Genomic DNA, 20,349 nt, shown 5'->3' on the forward strand with positions numbered 1-20,349 from the left:
CAGTTGTGAGTACAGAGAACCAGTCAAGAAACAAGAGTTGCACAAAATTGTGACACAGAAACAAGATGATAAAACATGAGTTGCCAGAGGATGAGGAGGGATGAAAGGAGCCACCTGGGATAGAGAGCAGAGAACATGGCCTGCAGAAAAAGGTGCTTGAGAAACAAGATCAACTCATAGTTGAATGAACTGATGGAGAGAAAGAGAAGGCAACAGGGGAAGGAACATCCTTAAGCTTAGTACAAAATGGGAGTGAAGTGCAACATAACCCAGGTTTTCAGAGAACTTTCTGCTTCTGTTGTGATGGAAGTGCACCAGCTACCACGCTGATAGGTTGAATCTTGAGCAGTCTTGTGATATACACATCCATTCCCATTTGCAGGTAGAAAAAGAAACAACTCACACTGGATAGCTTTTTGATGTTGTTCCTTCCAGGAAAGTAAATTTAACAAACTTTAAGCAACATACAAATCTTTGTGTTGGCTGCATGAAAAGACCATTCTTAACAGGTTGCTGACTCCCATGTTCATACTGGTTTGTTGTCTTTGGTGACTTAAATATAAAAACAAAGGTCTTCTGAGTATCTGCCTTCCCCCACCTGCCCCCTCATTTCACATCGGAAAAGAACTGGGGGAAGAGGCAGAAGCGTTCGAGCCTTCTGACTGGCTTCGTTCAGAGCTGCTGCTTTCAGTTTGCGGAATGAATAAGCAGTGCAAAATCTTTACTAGGTACAGGCTCGACCATCTGATTACATTTGCCAGTTGTTTTTTGAAATTTCAATTAGCAGTGGTTTAAATGGAGTTCCATGGAAGGTCACCTGATCTCGATGTTCAGATTAATCAGGAGATAGCAGTTAATGCCTTATGCAGTAGGATATCTTTGTCTGTTGATATGCAGGGGCTGTGCCCCATTCTTGCCTTTCTTCCACCTCCTATTTGCTGCCTTCCCACTGGTGAGGTGCAGGCAGTGGTTTACTTTGCTGCTGGCTCTGTTTGCTGGAGGTGGTTGTTGCTGGAGTATATGTTGAGCTGCTCCTTAGGTTACTAGTAACAGCTCTGGAAGACTGTTGATCTTAATGCTGTTTGGCAGCAGGTTGTTCTGCCACTAAAATTCTTTGTTTCCAGTCTTGGTTGAAAACTGTTACAAATAGATAAGAGTTCATTAGAGCAGTTCTTGCGTTGTGGTGTGCACTTCTAGTCTCTGGAAATCACAGTTCTGTTAGTAAGTTTAACTCCTCTGAGGCAAAACTGAGCTTAAGAAACTTGAAACTACAAACATCTCTGAGCTTTAATAAACTCATCGTGTGTATGGTTCCTCCTGACTTTTGTCTCCATATTTACTCCAGGGACTGCCACAAAAGAAAGATCTTTCTACATTTTCAGATTATTTTTTTTGGTTTTTTATAAGATGGACTTCAAACAAAGTCTTTAGCAGTTTGTTTCAGTGGCAGTAATTTGCAAAAAAATAATGTGTATGTTAAAGGGCATGTCTGATGTTATCAAACTCTCTGCTTTTTTTTAAAGTTGTAGACTGGTATAACTCTTCAGCCTTAGGTTCCTTTAACTTATTGAAGAACAGCTTTAGAATTGAAACACCATGTGTCAGATAACAGGTTTAAAAAAACCTCAAGGTTTTAAATAGAAGCTGCTCTGCTTCTGGCTTGGTTTCAAAGAATAGCAAGGCATTTCTTAAAATTTCAATCAGGTATCTATTAGTTAATGATCACCTAAAAGAGGAGAAATTATCATATTAGGCAGTCAGTTTGGAAGGTTTGACGGGTTGTTTTGTTGTTGTACTGAGTTGTGATATGTTTAATAACAAGATCTGTTGTAAAGGAAATATTTTAATACAGTAAACATTAGTGCAGTTTGGTGCTTTTGGGATGTTCTAGTGGTTTAGAGTTGTAAAAAATGAAAATGAAATTCTCTGTTCTTTATTTTTTGAGAAAGAAATATCTGTAATATTTTTCAAAAAAAAAAAAAGCTATTTAACAATATTTTTTCCTGTAATAAAAATGTTAATCTTTCCTGATAATGAGATGAAGAAAACTTCTCTGTTTCTTTTGGAATGAGAACTTAAATTTGGTGTAAAATTTACTTAACATCCTCACTGCCTAAAGAAAATCTCTCACTTCTTGAAAATTCAGCTGTATTTCAAGTATCAGCCAGAGGCTTAGAATGTTGCACTGCACAGACTGAACCAGTCCATGTTGGGCAACTTTGTTGCTTGGTGGCTGGGTCTTTCCATCTCCTCCCCCAGTGATCAGGTCTCCCGAGACTTTTTTTCTCTAGGCTGAACAAGCCCATCTCTCTCACATGGCTTCATCTCCTTGGCCATTCTCTGGACCCTCTCCAACCTGTCCAAATCTTTCTTGTATAGCAAGGACCAAAACCAAACACACTATTCCAGGTGTGGCCTGACAAGCGTTGAGTGCAATAATTTCACCTTTGTATCTGCTGGAGATGCCCGTGTTGATATAACCCTTTGCCGCAGTTGTACGCTGTTCACTCATAGAGTTTGTTGTCCACCAGGAACTCCAGGTCCTTTTCCACAGACCTGCTCCGCAGCTGGGCCAATCCCAGCCTGTGCTGCACTCCTAGATTATGTTTACAAATGAATGAAATTTGTAGTTGGGGATTTAGGCACAAGCGGAAACTGAGTAAGAGCCAAACAGCTAATGTTCCTATTTCTAGCCTCAGAAAGGTTTAAGTAGTCATAAGCTACTTTCTCAGAATCTCACTTTTAGTTTCAGAAATTTTCTTCACTGTTAATCTGATACACCATCATAGTATTAATGGGTAGCTGTAGATATCTTATGATCCTTTCTCATACTTTGTCTGAAATAGTCGGTTGAGATGAGTGGGTAAGCTTATTAAATATTTCACTATTAATTCCTCAGAGAAAAGTTGCCAAAATAATAAAAAACCCCTAACATAGAGTTCTACAGAAATACAGAAAATATAGTTGTTAATATTTGTGCAACATGATAGTAGCCATGCCACTTTTCTAAAAAGGCAGTCTTTCCTACTAAGCTTTTGATGCTGTTAAGCAATGCATTTTTTGGACTTACATGCTGTTTGGATTATTCAGCTTTACAATGGAACACAGCACATATGATAACCTCTTACATTGACAAGGAACAGCTGCTGGTTTCTTTAATGTGTATGTAGTGGGTCAGGTTCTTCTGTAAAGATATAACAGTTTGCACAGTGGAAAAAAGGCCTGAATCTGGCAACAGCCGCTTGGCAGGATGCAGGTTAAGGGAGTATTTCCTAACGTAAAGCTACTTCAAATGTGGCTGGGCCAGCTGTCTGAAACCCAAATGTACAAAGTACACTGGCAAAGAGGACAAGGCACAGTAAAATTGTGTTTATTGGACTCTGCCCCGACGTAATTCACTGCTCTTAACCAGTGCTTCATCAACTGGTCATACAGCCCTATTCCTGTAAGCGTGAAAAAGCAACCACTGAGCAATTCCTTATGATGAGGCTGTTACACTGGCAAACTGGTGTGCACAGTTCCTCTTCCAGCCACGGGAATAGTGCTCCTGAATCCCTGCTGGAAAGGAGAGTGAAAAGACCAGGACCATGGAAAACCACTGTGTTGTGTATGGAAGGGCTGAAGAGGTCAAAGGAAGGGGAAAATAGGATTTAATATTTCAAGTAAAGACTTGCACAGTGGTTGGATTTATACTGAAGACATTCTGACGGGTGATAAGGTCATCTAGAAATCCTCCCATTGTGGGGCAGGGGGGAGCACAAACATCTATTAACTTTTATTTCCTTTTTATTTGGAGGGGGGAAGGAGAGTCCTAGTCTTAGTTGTCCTCTTTGAAAGAAGTAAATTCCTGTTAAAATGTCTTTTCAGGACCTTTTGTCCCGTGTAATATAAACTGGCTCAAGTAATAGAGATTTCACCACTTCTCTTGGGAGACTGTTCTTCAGGCAAAATGCCTCTTCAGATGGACAGTGTTCTCTCTACTCATTCACAAGGAGTCATGTTCCTGCTTGCTCTTCTTAAGGAGTTTTGGGGGTCTAATTTGTCAAGGATGTCAGCCTTAGATAGATGTCCTTTTGCTCAGATATTTTTCCTCAAGTACCAAATCATAAATAGATACACATTCGCTAGATGCCTCTGCATATTCCCCTCCCTTCTAATCTATGTACAAAGTCATGCTTCGTGCACAGAGTGCATGAAGTGTTACAGGATTTGAGTTTTCTTTGGTTTTCAAACGTTTTTGCAGCGCTGAAAAAAGTAATTTCTGTCAATGCAGATTAGGAAGGATAATTCTTGTTCTCCCCTTTGCATTTTCATAATGATTTTGTAAGTTAAGTTGCAAGGCTTGAGACACACAAAACTGTAAATTTGTAAAAAAATTTTGTAATACTTTTATTTAAAGTTGTAAAATCGATAATATTGAGCAACTTATACTGGAATTTGGTCACTGTGAATGCAAAGATCAATACTTGACATATGTTTTCTCAATGTCCCTTTGGAATCAAATTGGTGATAATAATTTCATTCATTCTTTTCCAGATGGGAATGACAGGTAACACTAGTCCCTTTGGACAGCCTTTCAGTCAAACTGGAGGGCAGCAGATGGGAGCTACAGGAGTGAATCCTCAGTTACCAAGCAAGCCAGGCATGGCGAATAGTTTGTCTCCCTTTCCGGCTGACATCAAGAGTACTCCTGTCACCAGTGTGCCAAACATGGTGAGTCGTACTTGCCTGTTTCCCTTATTCGTCGTGTCTCAATTGTGCATTCTAAATTCTTGGATGATACAGATTCTGCACTATTACTGGACCACTACTCCACAGTCATTTAAACGTCAGAGTTGCCCCATGGTTCTTCACTATCACTCTGTAGTGTGTGCAGTAACTTAACTTTCTAAGAAGTCACAGTGCTTTAGTGTAAAAATTGCATTACTTCCTTTCATTTTGTCTGGTACATTTAGTTCCAAACCAAAGGAAAATGTCTTCTCTGTAAGTGCTGCTTGTAAGTTTAAATTCCTAAATCAATTATAATGTGTTAGATAACAGCATCAGGTTCCTGAAACAGCATAGTACCTTTCATATCCTTTGATTCTGATATGGTATACATGCCACATGCTTCTAAATTTACATCGTGCGTGACTTGCAGCTCACAAGCTTAAGAGAATAGTTCTTACCAGGATACTTTGACCAAGTTTGGAGTATTCTGTTTACTAGAGTTTTCTTCCTAAAGTGAAATGAAATATGCCCATTTGTCTCAGTATGTCTGCGTATTAATCAAACTGCTTGTGTTGTTTCTATGGAAACTCCAGCTTGTTGCATTTTATATTCTTGTACATGGTAGCAGTTACTATAGAAACTTGTAAAACCTTCCATAAGATGCAAATTGCTTATTTTTCAATTTCACTAGAAAACTAGCTATTTTTTTGGCACAAGCAATGCTTGTCCTTCCATCAGTGAGTTTGCTATCTGCCTGTCACTGACAAGGCTATATATGAGAAGGAATGGAGTGTAATAAATTTCTTCTTTTCTCCTGATTTATAGGACCACTTCCTAATTTTCCTGTAGTTACACTGTGAAATCTTTGCTTAGTATCATCTGTCATTTACTGCTTATGATTATGGAAAGGAGCTAGTGACTAGGGTTAAGACCATGTTCAGAATACCACTTGCACTCATGCAGAATAGTTCTAAAAGACAATTTGATGCATGACTATTCTAATTTTGTTTTTAAAATACTCTTAAGTTTAGATCAGGTATAAAGCAAATGAATTATTGCCCTGATTCTGCAGAGAACCTGCAAATCGTCCCAGTGTGCTGTGTTCATCTCAGGGATTGGATCATTCTGAAGCCTAATTTTGTGCTCATTTAAATGCTGGGGTTTGGGAAGCTTAAATCTTAATGTACTCGCTTACTAGTATAGGATGTAATGGCAGATACTCAGGTGGAATAAAAAAGGCACTTGCCATCAAGGCTTGTCCAGTGGTTGTGAAGGAAGTAAAGAGATACAACAAGGGAAACTTACTTTCCCAGTGCTATCAATTGCAGTTTCTTTAAAATGTCAGAAATATCACTTGTCTTCTGAGAGGACAATCAGCACTATCTTTCTTTGTTTCTCAGGTGTCAAAAGCTTCGTATGTCCAATATATCTTTTTTTTTTTTTTTCCCCTCAAGCCAATACAGAGAGTAATGGCCATCTCAGCTGATAGACATCTGTGCTGTTGAGCCAGAAGGTCTCACCCTGCTTATGGGTCATGTGGTGGTTAGAGTTTGATGCAGTCCTGATGGGGTGGAATTTTTGTCTTTAAAAAAATGAAATTTCCATTTAAACATTTTTATTGCAAAGCCAAGAATTTAAAAGGAAATGTCAGACTTGTTAAATTTTAACCTTTACTTGGCAGCAGTGGGTAAGGCAGTGTAATTATTTGGTAATAGTGCATACATGGCCATATGCTATTCCTTCCACAGGGACTTTGCTCTATTCAGTGTACAATATGAACAGTGCCCTCTGAAAGAGCATCTAGTCAACATTTTGTTCTAATTTTGATGCTCAATGTGTAGCTGTGGGCCTTGTTGTCTGGATGTAGTAATATATTTCACTCAGCCAGTCATTTCCAAACAGTCTTTTCTGTGGCAGTCATCACTGGAGCAGGCACATACTTCAGATTGTTTAATTTTCACAATGCCTCTCTGAGATAAAGATGTGTTGCCCCAGTTTTAAACATGAGACTGAGAGGCACAAAAAGAGTAAGACTGGAAGAATCTGCTGACTCTGAACTTGAGGTTTGTAGGCTCTGGCTTGCTAAAGCCTTCCTCATTTCATACGTTAAGGGTAAAATAACATTTACATCAGCTAGATGTGTGCTTCCATAACTCATGGAAGTGCTGTGTCTCATGTTGGGCAACTAAAATATGACTCAAATAGCCCTTGTGAAAAGTTGTTTGTGGCAGAGGCAGCTCCCCAGAGCAGAGTTGCAGTGTATGAACTTTTACACCATGCTTTCTTGCTGCAATCCCTTCGCCATTTGCTATGTCCTGTGATGCTTTAGGACCCTAGAGATGGTGGCTTGATTTGAGGTGTTTGGCCTTGTACATGGTCTGCTGGAGATATGGCCTGTCCTGTTTCCTGAAGGAGGCAGGAGTGAAGTGGAAAAGAGAATAACGTTATGTTACCATCTGTCAAAAATGAACCCATGGATGATCAGTTCAGACTCCATCTACTACAGCAAGTGAAATACCAACTACATCTTTTTAAGAAGACCTCGAGGGGATTTTGGGAAATGACTGGAAGATTGGAACCACATATCTTGCTAAAACAGCCCTCCCTCTATACTACCCTTATCTTAAAGGATCCTGGAAATACTATTCCATGAGAGACAAACCCATGTGAATTAAAACATTGGTTATATGTGGCATGTCTGAGGCAGGAAACCAGGTTCCAGCATAGAATCATAGAATCATAGAATAGTTAGGGTTGGAAAGGACCTTAAGATCATCTAGTTCCAACCCCCCTGCCATGAGCAGGGACACCACACACTAAACTATGTTGTCCAAGGCTCTGTCCAGCCTGGCCTTGAACACCTCCAGGGTTGGAGCATTCACAACTTCCTTGGGCAACCCATTCCAGTGCCTCACCACCCTCACTGTGAAGAACTTCTTCCTTAGATCTAACCTGAAGTTCCCCTGTTTAAGCTTAAAGCCATTACCCCTTGTCCTACCACTGGAGTCCCTAAGGAAGAGTCCTTCCCCAGCATCCTTGTAGGCCCCCTTCACCTTGGTTACCACTAAGAATATCTAAATAAAAGAGGAGGAAATGGAAAGATGCAGCTGTTGCCTTTAGGCCCCTTGGTCCTGAAAAGCAGGAATTTCTTAAATACTCCTTTCAAGCTTTTGCTTTTCTTTGTAACTTTCTGTGTACACTGCAAAGTAAAGCAAAAAATGAGTATGTTTTTAACCCGTGTTATTCTAAGCATCATTATCTGTGGCACCCCTGTCCTAAATACTAATCGTGAGTTTTCCAACTGTGAGGCATAACCCTCCTGCTGGCAGCTGGGATAAACCTCTGCTGCAGCAGTGGACTTTCTTAATCTGAATTCAGGCTACCCCTCTCCTGAGAAGAACACACTTTCTTGCTCCCCACCTCCCGAATGAAGTGTTTCTCAGAAGTGTTAGTTTATGGCATCTTCCAGCACTACACTAGACCCTGAGAAGCACATTGGTATAATCTCTTTAATTAGGATAGAAATAACAAACCTTGTGTTACTAAAATGATTAAAAGGTCAGCATTAACGTATTAATTTTCAGTGCCAGCTGGATGGATTGGGTTTTTGTTTTTTTTTTGTTTTGTTATCTGTGGATCTGAATATTAGCAATTGCTTTGTATGACTGTTACAGAATACAGTCAATTTTCCTTATAGATTAGGCAGCTTGAAATCTTGAGTTAGTGACTTGTTTCAGAAACGTAGATGTTGCTTCTGACATCCTGGGAAGTTTTGGTGACACACTCTTGAGTTTCGGTGTCATTTAAATTGTTCAATGCAGGATTGGCAATTCTCTGCCTGCGGTGAGATCATGCAAAATCTCTGTGGGACTGTGGCAGTGAGCCATGCTGTGCACTTTGGCACTCGCCGCAGCGTGCAGCCTGTATGGGAGCCAGGAGCCTCTTGGTGTGCTGTCAGTGGAGGGAACCCTGTTAAGACTTTTCCATCAAATTTGCTGAAGCTTTGCGATGTCTGCAGTGCTGCGTGTTCCAGGGGTGGTGATGAATGGAAGCCATCTTCATGGACATACCAGTAAATCTAGTATTTCTTCAGGGGTTAGGAGTACAATGTTTGAAGTTTGGCTTCCAGACACCAGTTTGGTTTCACAGTTATCCCTATGACCAGCAGATGGAGTTGAGAGAATGTTGCTTTCTGGAAGCGAAGGAAATCGTTTCTCCTTGTTTCTCTTGACTTGGAATGGAATGACATGTCTTCTCTGGTGGTTTCCACCACCCCCACCCCAGTCTCTTATTAAACTACATCTGGAGTTTTCTGTTGCATTCTTCCTTGTTTCTCTGGTTCTTTTGTCCTTTCGATTTCTTTATGAGCAAATTTTGATCAGAAGAAAGGAAAACAGTAACTGGGGGTGAGGATGTCTTAGGTGTGCCTTACTGCGAACCTCCTACAGAGAGGAAAAAAGCTTTTAAACTGGGAGGCCAGGTTTAATTAGAACAATGTAGCTACTTAAAATAGACAACTCATATTTTATTCTAGAGACCAGAAATAAAAGGCTTTATAAAAAAATCACTAAGTGTAGAGTCCTGACAGTGGGGAAGTCTGGCTTTCTTACCTTTTCAGTGATTTTTTTTTTTTTCTTCCCCCCCCTCCTTGTAGCAGTCAGTCTACCCTTTCGCTGCGGGAAAGGTCTGTGACTCTTGCCCCAGAGGCATGCTGTGTTTCAGCTTGCTGCTCTCATCAGTGGTGTCCTCGTCTCTGGTGGGCTTCCTGTTTGCTTTGCTCACCTTCTCTGTGCCTGCCCTGACCTGCACTCTGAGTTTCTCATTCATAGGCACACTCACTCCTTCCCTTCCCCAAGAAAATCCCACCTGATGTTACGTGGAGCAGTGGCCTAATGAACAGCTGGGACATTTCGTCCATGTTGCTTAGCCATGGTCTTCTAAAGAAGATCTTAATAACCTGGAAACAAATCTGACAGTGTTCAGTGCCAGAGAAACTGTTATTTTGTCAGGAACAGAATAGGCATCTCTATTCTGTCTTGGTGCAGGAGCTCATCCCGGGAACATATTGCTTTGAATGGTAGAACATTAGGTTTTGCGTTATCTGCAAATACGGTGCCAGGCTGGCAGAAGCTGAAAAAGAGGATCTGCTCTTTCCCCAGAGTTCTGGCTTGTGTTCCGTTCTCCTATCCACATATACAAATATATGTGGTAGAGAATATCCATCGCCACTTCTTACTGTCTTCTAGCTGTTGAGGTGGAAGTACGCTATAGCCAGCACTCTGACAGCATGCCTTCCCTTCACATACAAAGTTCTCATTTGTCTCTTATCCACAAATTTGCGATCTGGGAATTTTAATGTTGCTCATTCCTCAGTCTGTTTATCCCCCAGTAAATCCTATATAAACCTCTCTTAATATTGTGTTCGGGTAATTTCCTGTATGTGAGAGCTGGTCTCTGTCTACAGATTCCTTTGCCAAGTTTTGTCCCTTTTTGTTACTTCAGACACTTCAGTGTGTGTTTCTTGGCATTTGCTGGTCCTTCAAATTGGAAAGACAAGGAGATAAAACTCCACAAGTGTACCCTTAAGAAAGACACCGATCCAGCCCTGATTCCCAGCAGAGTCAACCACGTAATATTGAGGCCTTTACTGGTTTTAAAAGAAAATTCCTTTAGTAATTAAAAGCCAAGTGCACTGAGGGTGTTCTCTAGGACCAACCAGTCAGGTTCTTTCTATGGCATGACCATAGGAGCTTCCTCACCTTTTGCGGCTGTCATGGGCTTGCAAGGCTCACTCCCCAGTACCAGCTTCAGAGGTGAAAGTTAAGTTCCGAAGTAAGTGAAAAGCGGAAGTTGGAAGGTGAAAGTATTTCTATTTTCTCTTGACACGAAGGCTCTGCCTGTAGCCATGTCAGTGCCAAAGCTTCGAAATAAATCTTAGGCTCTGAATATATTCTTCATGTTAAGCCTGTGCATTGTGTTGGCTTGTATTCAGGAGCTGAGCATCACCTTACCTGTTTTCACATTTGCCAGCTGCATTGCAGGCTCTCACATTGGTGCTGCTAACAGGCTAACATAATTTCTTGCCCGTCAAGTCCATTGTCCTCCAGAGAGCACAACCACCTTGAGGCAGTGTCTCGTTCAGGAACCCTTTCTTCCCCACCCCTCCCCACCCCATCTTAAGTCTTCTACCCACCATACAGGCTCAGATTCTGATTCCTCCTACTCCTTGCATGAGGAAGTGGAGCATTGCAGGGTTCTTGGACTCAAATGCTTGTGCTTTTGTAATACTTGAGCTCATGTCAGCCTCCTTTGTGCGTGCATTAGGGACTCTAGTGGTAGGACAAGGGTTAATGGTTTCAAACCTAAGTGGGAAGTTTAGATTAAAGGAAGAAGTTGTTTACAATGAGGGTGGCGAGGCACTGGAATAGGTTGCCCAAGGAAGTTGTGAATGCTCCAACACTGGTGGTGTTCAAGGTCACGTTGGACAGATCCTTGGGCGACATGGTTTAGCGTGAGGTGTCCCTGCCCATGGCAGGGGGCTTGGAACTAGATGATCTTAAGGTCCCTTCCAACTTAAACCATTCTATGATTCTATAAGCCTCCAACCTCTGGAGCCAAAGCAGACCTCTGGATTCCTTGTTTCAGAAGGATTCTTCCTGTTCCGATAGGACTGGGCTGTTCACATCATTCCTGTTCACAGTAACTGGTGGAACCAGGGAAACCACCGTCCATGTGGAGACTATCAGAGCGAGTTGCAAGAAATGTAAACTGGTTCTTTGTCACTTTCACAGGGAAGCTCTGGTAGTCAGCCTGGTTTACTAAGTGACTGCACTTAGAAGCCCCTCCTTCGTTGCTGTCATTGCAGTTTTGTGGCAGAACAGTGCTTCCTGGGTTGTTCAAAGCTGGTTCAACACCTATTAGAGCATTTCTGTCGATGACACTGCAAATACTTAATTCCAGTAGAAGTGTGGCTAATTAAAAGTGTTACTCAAGATTTACAGTTCATGCGTATATACGCTTTCTGCTCACTATCCCTTCTCTGAAGGGGACCCTAAAGATCACACTTCAAGCCTCTGATTGAAGGGGAATTGAAGAGGTTTGAGGGTGTTTCACCTTGTGTGAGTGAAGGTGGGATGCAGCCTTGCTCTCTGCAGATACCAAAAGGGCTGGGGTTTTTTTAAAGCTTTAATTGATAGACTGGATGTGCCCATAATGTAAATACACATGTGGGTAACAAGTTAAAAATCTCTTGTCACTAGTGAATAACAATTGCTTTTTTTAGTCCTTTGTGGCACTGAGGTCTTAATCTCACTACAGTCCATTGTTGAGTACAGACCTGGCTTAAAGAGCTAAAGGGCATTTTTAAAATGCAACGTTTGTCCTAACACAAGGATTCCAGCAAGTGGTAATCTTCTGTTGGGGAGAAGGAATGAACATGGAGATAAAGATGAAGAATGAGATATTTGTGCATCTGTGCTGCCCAGAAGCATGGGAAGTTTTGCCTCTTGGAACAGAGAGAGAGGGTAGAACCGTGTTCCTATATGAATATATAGTTTCCATAATTTTAAAGGGGATTACCTGTTTTGCACTATAAAAATGTTGTATTACTCTGTTTCTAGAAAACCGTTAATGAAGCTACCATCTCTGTCAGAGGAGGTTTTAGCAGATTTTGAACACGCGATGGGTGTTTTTTCTGTATATGGTGGATGGAGCTCAGCAAGGTAGCAAGAGAAGCAGAATTCTCTCTTTTACCTTGTGTGTCTGACCATTGAAGCATATATTGTAATTGTGGGATCAGAAGTGTCTGAATTTCCTACTTCATCACAAAAATTGTGAGTTGTTTAGGTATGGCAACATGCAGCCTCCCCCTTGTTCTGGAGTGGAAAGATTTCTGTGGTTGACAGGATTTAGGCACCTTTGGTATGACTGCAGTGCACTTGCATATCTTCAGTTTTGAACTGGTCCTGCAGACCGCTCACTGTTCTTAAAAGAGAAACCAGCAGAGATCAACCTCCTCCAGCAGTGAGCAGCCCTGAAAGTAAGATAGGTGGTGGGAAGATCATTCATTGTATTTGAAGGTTTAGGACTTCACAAGGTTGAAATAGTGACCAACATAACTCTACAGAGCTTAGGCAATATTCGGAGTTCCTTTTTTGTGCCTACCTGCAGACACAGTCATCTGGACTGAGACTCCTGGTTCTTCCAGCTACTGATACTCCATGATTCTGCTCTTTTCTTACTCAGTCTTCAAGAAGTGCATTTGGGTCAGGGCATCTGTGCTGATACAGCTGTGGTCATATCTGTTAATTGGGAGGGTAGTAACAAAAGGAAGACTTTGGCTTGGGAAACAGTGCTTTGACTGGGATGAAAGCATCGCTTCCAACAAGATTTTCTTTGGCATGGTCTCTGTATTTTTTTGCAGATTGGCTGAACTAATTGTTTCCTATTTGTGACCCAAGAATTGTTTTAGCAAAACCTGTCTGCTCTTGTGGATTTGTTCACAGAAGAAATGAAAGAACTAATTTCAGTTGCGTGCACTGGGAGCATAAGTGGATGCGTTTCCTTCACCCTGCTGTTTTGTAGGCTGGAATTTTTGGGGGAGTCCTTCTTAAAGGTCAAAAATAGAGTGGGTTACAAATGGTGTATTCTGTTGTTTTAGAATGATTTTCCTTAAATGTAGTAAGCAGGCTTTGGTCAGTAGTTCTTTAGACAGCACTGAGCTTATTTCCCCAGTATAATCCTGTTCTTCCTATATTCTATTTATAAATGTTTTTAATGGCTGATTTTCCTTAGGTAGCTTGGAAGTTGGTGAGCTTTTCTGTGGTAACATGTTTTTACAGTGCATAATCAAAGCGATTCTTGGGACATTTTGATGTTTATCCATGAGATTAATTCAGGCTGCAAATCACAGGGATTTAAACACTTCTGCGGTCCCATATCTGCTCCTGCTAGTGGAGTCATTGCAGGTTTTGAATGTGTTTAATTTTGAAAATCAGGTTTCTACATTTGTTGTTCTTCCAAGGTCCAGGAAGGTAGTAGAAAAGCTCTAAATCTGTGCTGAAGAAATGACATGTTAAGGAAGCTATTTCTCTTCTGCAGTGATATAAGCTATGTCTTAGACTGAAGTTCTCTGTGGGTATGCGGGCTCTGTCAGTCAGTGCTTGAGCACTGGTACAGAAGCCTGTCCATGAAGAACAAATGCTGGAAATAAAACAGTGGATTTTACAAGCTGGTACAACCTAGTGTCACCCTGTAGTTAAGTTAACTGTAGCTCACTTCAGCAGACATAATGCAGTCTAGATTTAGGTGGCCAGAAAACTGTACATCTTACATCTTGGAAATTTTCTCTATGAAAGGAATATCAGCACTCACTTGTGAGAAGAAGGGCTAATTCAGGCTTGGAAAGTCAGTTCTGCCTTTTACTGTAGCATGTAGAGACAGTCATATAATTTTGACTGTCTTCTCCCATTGGACTCCTCTTTCTGTTGGGGACAAGAAACTAGGATTGAAGTGTATAAAATCTGTAATATGAAGATGTACTAAACGGACATGAATTTCATCTGCAAATGTGACAAGAACTCATTCCTGTTGGAATTATGATCAGTCTAATAAACTGAAAATTTTGGATGGCTTGTTACTTAAACTATTACAGAATCATAGAATTATCTTGGTTGGAAAAGACCTTTTAAGATCATCAAGTCCAACCTTTACCCTAGGACTGTGAAGTCCACCACTAAACCATGTCACTTAAGGGCCTTGTGTACACGGTTTTTGAATACTTCCAGGGACGGTGATTCCACCACTGCCCTGGGCAGCCTGTTCCGATGCCTGACTACCTTTTCAGTGAAGAAATTTTTCCTAATATCTAATCCAAACCTCCTCTGGCACAGCGTGAGGTGGTTTCCTCTTTTCCCATTGCTTGTTACTTGGGAGAAGAGACCAATCCTCACCTCACTACAATCCCCTGTCGGGTAGCTATAGAGAGCAATAAAGTACCCCCTGAGCCATCTGTTCTTCAGACTTATCAACCCCAGTTCCCTCAGCTGCTCCTTATCAGACTTGTGCTCCAGACCCTTCACCAGCTTCATTGCCCTTTTCTGAACCCGCTCCAGCAACTCAGTATCTCTCTTGTAGTGAATGTCTTGACAGACAAACTTCTCAATACATTTTTACTGTTCCAGAGTTAGAATAGAAATGTTTGAGAATGCTCCAGAGACTAGCATAATATTCCTTGTAGTCAGTCATAGCAGAATGCTTGGCAAATAGCTTTGCGGTACTGAAATAATTACTATATGAGAGTAATATCAGAATTGAGACTTGCAAACATGATGCTGAACTATGTATTCTCTCAGTCACAGATGCAAACCCAAGTACAACAAGTGGGCATCGTACCGACGCAGGCAATGGCAACTGGACCAACAGCAGATCCGGAGAAGCGCAAGCTGATCCAGCAGCAGTTGGTTCTGCTGCTTCATGCTCACAAATGTCAGCGGCGTGAGCAGGCCAACGGGGAGGTGCGGGCATGTGCTCTCCCGCACTGTCGAACCATGAAAAACGTCCTCAACCACATGACACACTGTCAAGCTGGGAAGGCCTGTCAAGGTAAGAGATGCTGCTGAGGCTGCTCTTGTAAATGAGCTGTGTAAGGTTTCTTGCGTGTTTGTCAGCAGTGTTTCTTGTCTTGTCAAGAAGATCCCTATACAAGGCACAAATGAGTGCCAGAACTGGTTCTTTAATTAAACAACTGCTCCCTTTTTCATTACCTTCACGTGGTTTCCCTTTCTGATCTCTCCACAGTTGTCAGTTTAGAAAACAAAATGCAATGTTTGCCCTTTGGAAGCCTTGCAAGAGACTTTTTCATCTCTTCTATATAAATAGGGTGTAACATCAACCATGTCTTTGTCTTAGATTTTAGTACTAGTTTCTTCATTTGTTTGGTACATACAGAAAAACTTTAGTTACATTTAACTGTGGGTGCTTGTAAAAGAGAAATAATGGAGTTGCTCTAAAAATGAGATGAGTTAATTCAAAACCACTTAACCAGAGAGTGTCCTTAATTCTATTGCTTTTCCTTGTTACAGTTGCTCATTGTGCATCTTCGAGACAAATCATCTCCCACTGGAAGAATTGTACTCGGCATGACTGTCCTGTGTGCCTGCCTTTGAAAAATGCCAGTGACAAAAGAAATCAACAACGTAAGTAGTTGTTTTACTGCTCTCACAGAGGACTAGTACTGCTGAAGTTGATCAAACGTGCAGTGTAGGAATAGACTTTGACAGTGTCCCAACAAACTTCATTCTGTTTAATAATCTTAAATGAGGATGGATATGCTAGTGAATTCCCCTTCCTGATCATTGAATGCAATTTATTGCTTAAATACACAATAACTGAAAAGGGAGAGTGTCAGATATGCACACATTTTTTTTAAAGAAGGGTGGTGTCTTCTAACTGGTGAGGCAGATCAATAGATTCCAGTTACAGTGCAGCTTTGGATGTAGGTAGGGTTTTGCGGAAGGAGCTACTTCATTACTTTTCTTTCAGCTAGAAACAAATCAACATGCTAGTGATTAAGAATAATCACATGTTTATAAAAATAGACAAAAAATATTCTTGTGCACAGAAAGATCTGGTCTGGCTGTCTTAATCATTAAGTTTATTTAATGCTGGCTGAAGTTCTGCAGATCATAGTGGTTTTGCCCATGCCTATTTTTTTGTATAATAGTGTAGCTGTCACTGATGTTTGGGGTAGTAAATTTCCAGTGCATTTCGTCCCTCTTGCTCTGAAACAGAAAATACTGAACTGCTGTTGGTAGATTTGCTTCTCATCAAACCCTTTGAAAAGATAGAACGTCTACCAGGGTAGAATGTTTGACAGTATAGATGCAGCAGTTCTAAAAGTCTAAGTGATGTTATGCCTAATTATATTTAAGACTTAAGAAGTGGAAAACAGCTGGAGGACTTGTAAAGGTTGTACATTGTAATTGTGTTGGAAGCTTTCTGCTAATTTCCCTTAGGCTGAGACTGCGGTGAGGAACATTAATAAACCTTGGAAGATGGAGAAGAACTCCTAGGTTAGGTGAAATTAATGCAGGGGAAAGAGCAGCTGATAAGACTGTCATAATTATTCATTGAACATCCTCTTACGGCTTCAGGAGTAGGTTTTTCCCCTCCGAAACTGAGAAAAACCCCCAAACTATAAATACAGAGCTACTTGGAAGTAAGGATTTTGTTTTTGTTTTGCCAAATTTCTCCTTGGTAAACAAGATATGTCTTGTGTGTTGAAAGTAGTTGTTTGTTGCAAGTGATTAGTTATGTTTGGCCTTCAAAAAATGTGTTGAAAGCTTTGCTTTTTAATATGACATGGTCCATTTGTGCGTAACATCCTTATTACACAGTTGTTATCAAAGTGCTAACAACATCTAGCACAACAGAATGGGGTTTTTTTCAATACAAGCTGCTGTAGAAAAGTAGTTTGTGCAGTATTTGATTTTGTCATTAATACAACTTACCAAAAGAGAAGACACTTGAACAAAAATTAAAAATAATTTTGTTATGGGGTCAAATAGGATGTTGTTTGAATGCAACAGAATTATAACGGGTAGATGTAGAGTTTGGCTGTCTTGTTGCATGCGGAGAGATAAATGTGAAATCTCCTCCATTCAATTAATTAATAATCCAATGGTAGTAAACAGGAAAATTTGCAGTTTAGTATGCTGAGGTGCAAAGTTCTTTGGCTCAGACATAATGCAGAACACACACATAACACCTCATGGTTTGTTTGAAGGTCAAAGATGAATACTGAAAATACTTGTTTAGATTATAAAGGATGCCCCTTTTTAGGCATTTAGAAATGTTTTACATTAATATATGCACTTTAAAACACTGCCTGATGAGGTGACAACTAACCTAAGCCAGACTAGTTTAAGACTTGAAGAAAATGTTGGCTCTCGTAGGAGTAGATAATCATAGCATCTACTAAGATGGGGGGGAGGAAGAGGTCTGCATGTAGCAGAATATGATGGGAACATTCACAAAGGGAAAAAAAAATCTGAGAAGTCTAGCAGCCCTTGTTACTTTTGTCAGGCTGTCTTCCTTACAGCATGAATGACCTGCCTGATGGTCGTTAAAGACTGAGTCCTAAAATATTCCTGCCTGTGCTCATGCCTGTTCTACCACGGCTGTTTTGAGTCTGTTGTACCTGGCCTGGGCTTTCAAGCAGTTCCTTCAAAGTGTGTCAATCCTTCAGAAAGTTCTGCACTTCAGCACTTCTGAGCCATTGAAGTTTGGTGATTTCTTCCACCCTTCCCACGTGCGCTGGTTCCCGTGCTGTTTGTGGCTATCTGTTCCTGCCCCTTGGGGGCTTGCATGCTGCACAAAGTCCTGGGATTTAGGTTATTACCATGGAGCTGTTTCTTCACAGGTATTATACCCCATGTTTTGGTGTTTAGGTACTTTGCAAGGAACATCTGTGCCAAGTTTCATATGTATAGCTTTTGTTTTTATATAGGTAATATTGAACTGTCTTTTATTGTAATTGTTGATAGTAACATGGCTTGTTAATAGGATGTTTTGGGATAAGTTTGAAATTTTTTCTGTTCCACGTGGTTCTTACTGTGTATACCATGTATACCTCTGGTGAGGAAGTAGGGGGTAGAAACCAAACGTGATTTTGCGCATGCTAAAACATGATAAGCTTTCCTTTTGAATAGGCCAGTGACTCTTGTGTTTTGAAGTAATGACTTGAAATTTGGTTGAAATATTTTGGGGTGTGGGAGGGTTGCTTTTGTTAGGAAGTACTTCTTGCTTTGTGCTGAGGCCACCACAGTTTGATTTATAAGCTCTTGAAAATAGCTGTTGATACATTTCCTAGTTTTATGGCTCTAACATAACAGTTATTTCTCTGAAGATTCATCTTGTCTTGCACATGCTTGAGCTTCTTAATTCTTCTGTTCCTGACTTGGGCAGGTCTATATTGTGCCACCAAACAGCTACTGAATGTGCTTCCCCTTGCAGCCCTGTGGGTGGTGATGCATGTGCTGTGCTCACCGTTTGTTAGGACCTGGCCCATCCTCATGCACATGCTTCATTCCAGATTAGGGGACACTAGAAAATCTCTAGGAACCCTGCTCAGTTGAGCGAGACTGGAAGGTGGACTTGTGAACATGGCAGTTAATCTCCCCTGTATTTTACCTTGTATGTAAATTTTAAATAAGACACAGTGAAGAAAAAAGCTGGATTGAAAGAGTAAATTTGAGATTACTAACTTTAATGTAAAAATGTGATTTTTTAAGAAGATGGGGCCAGAAATTCTGGAGCATGTGGATTTCAGGTTGGAGGGTGGGAATCTGATGAAGGAAGTGGAACTAGGGACTGGGAGCTAGCTGGCTGAGGGAGTAGGCTGAGTATGAGCAGGAAAAGAGTGAAGACCTGGATGTAGAGTATCTGGAAACTAACCCTTTGTAGGGAAGAACAGAGTATATTGGTGCATGGGGAGATGTGTTCAGAAAGATAGGCAGCTACTTCTTCACTAGAGCCTGTTTCCTTCAAAAACTGGAAATGAAACCCGGTTCGTTCAAGTCTTACTCTCAGGGACTGTGTATAAAATCTACAAACAGAATGTCTCATTTTTTTCAAGCACTGTAAATCATACATAATGATGACCTGCCAGCTATCAGTTACTCCACTGTGCCACATGGTTAGCCCGCAGATTAAGAAGTTCCATTCATTGGCTAATATGATGCTACACTGTGAAGGCTTTTAGTTTAATGCTTAATATAAATAAAACTTAAAATGGCATTGGGGGTGAAGTTTAATACCAACACTTTCTACCTTTAAGCTGCTCATAAAATTTTTAGTTACCTCATGATTTGATTTCATGATACAGCCTTTAATTAGATGGCGGTGTATACTTAACCTTCTGTATACCTGCGTAATTCAGGGTGCTGGACAGGCTTATGCTGAGGTGCGTCAAGGTCACCAGCAGAGTTTTTGCTTCAGCCACTTAGAGCTAGAATGGATGTAGCACCAGCAGAGTGAGGAGCTGCAGGACAGAGCATTTGAACCCTGCTGGGCAAGTCTCAATTACAGAATTGGGAAGTAAAATGAAAAATGTAAATCAAGACTTTTCAAAAATGAGTTAACATGTTGCTTTCACTGGGATGGTCAGGTTGGAGAAGTGCTGGGCATTCATACTTAAAATAGCATTAGGAATCTGTGTTTAAAGTAAATTCTGATCGGGTGGAGGGGTTCGCCTGTTGAAGACATGAATGGAGTTTCATTAAGGCAGCATTATCTACTTTGCACATTGAAATAGGAATCCTGTAGGTGAGATTTGTAACATTTAGGTTACATCCTAATGCATATGCCCAAGAGGGCCTAATCTAATCAGGGCTGTTCAGGAAGTTCTGGGGCTGCTTAATTTCTGCCTGTTTGAACTGTCACTCATAAGATACATGAACCCATTTGCCTTTATAAGGTGGAACATGTGAAGCTAGGTTGTCTTTAAAGCATTTAGAATGTGAACAGTCCTGTACAGAGCTGTCCTTGTACTTGTGGCTTCTTTCACAAGCTCATCAGTGTCTGAAGCATCAGTTAATAAAAATCACAGTAGACTTTGCTTCATGTAGTGGTGGCCTAATG

The 20,349-nt window shown here is 40.9% G+C and overlaps 1 protein-coding gene across 1 annotated transcript in view; it reads left to right on the forward strand.

Annotated features, from left to right (window-relative positions):
• Nucleotides 1–20,349, forward strand: part of CREBBP (CREB binding protein) — an 80,473-nt gene that overhangs the window by 17,293 nt on the left and 42,831 nt on the right. The window contains 3 exon segments of the mRNA XM_010009376.1: nt 4,537–4,713; nt 15,063–15,312; nt 15,792–15,905. Coding sequence (XP_010007678.1) covers nt 4,537–4,713; nt 15,063–15,312; nt 15,792–15,905 — 541 coding nt within the window.

This window comes from Nestor notabilis, unplaced genomic scaffold (genome assembly GCF_000696875.1).
Source record: "Nestor notabilis isolate BGI_N333 unplaced genomic scaffold, ASM69687v1 scaffold4362, whole genome shotgun sequence".
NCBI lineage: Eukaryota > Metazoa > Chordata > Aves > Psittaciformes > Psittacidae > Nestor > Nestor notabilis.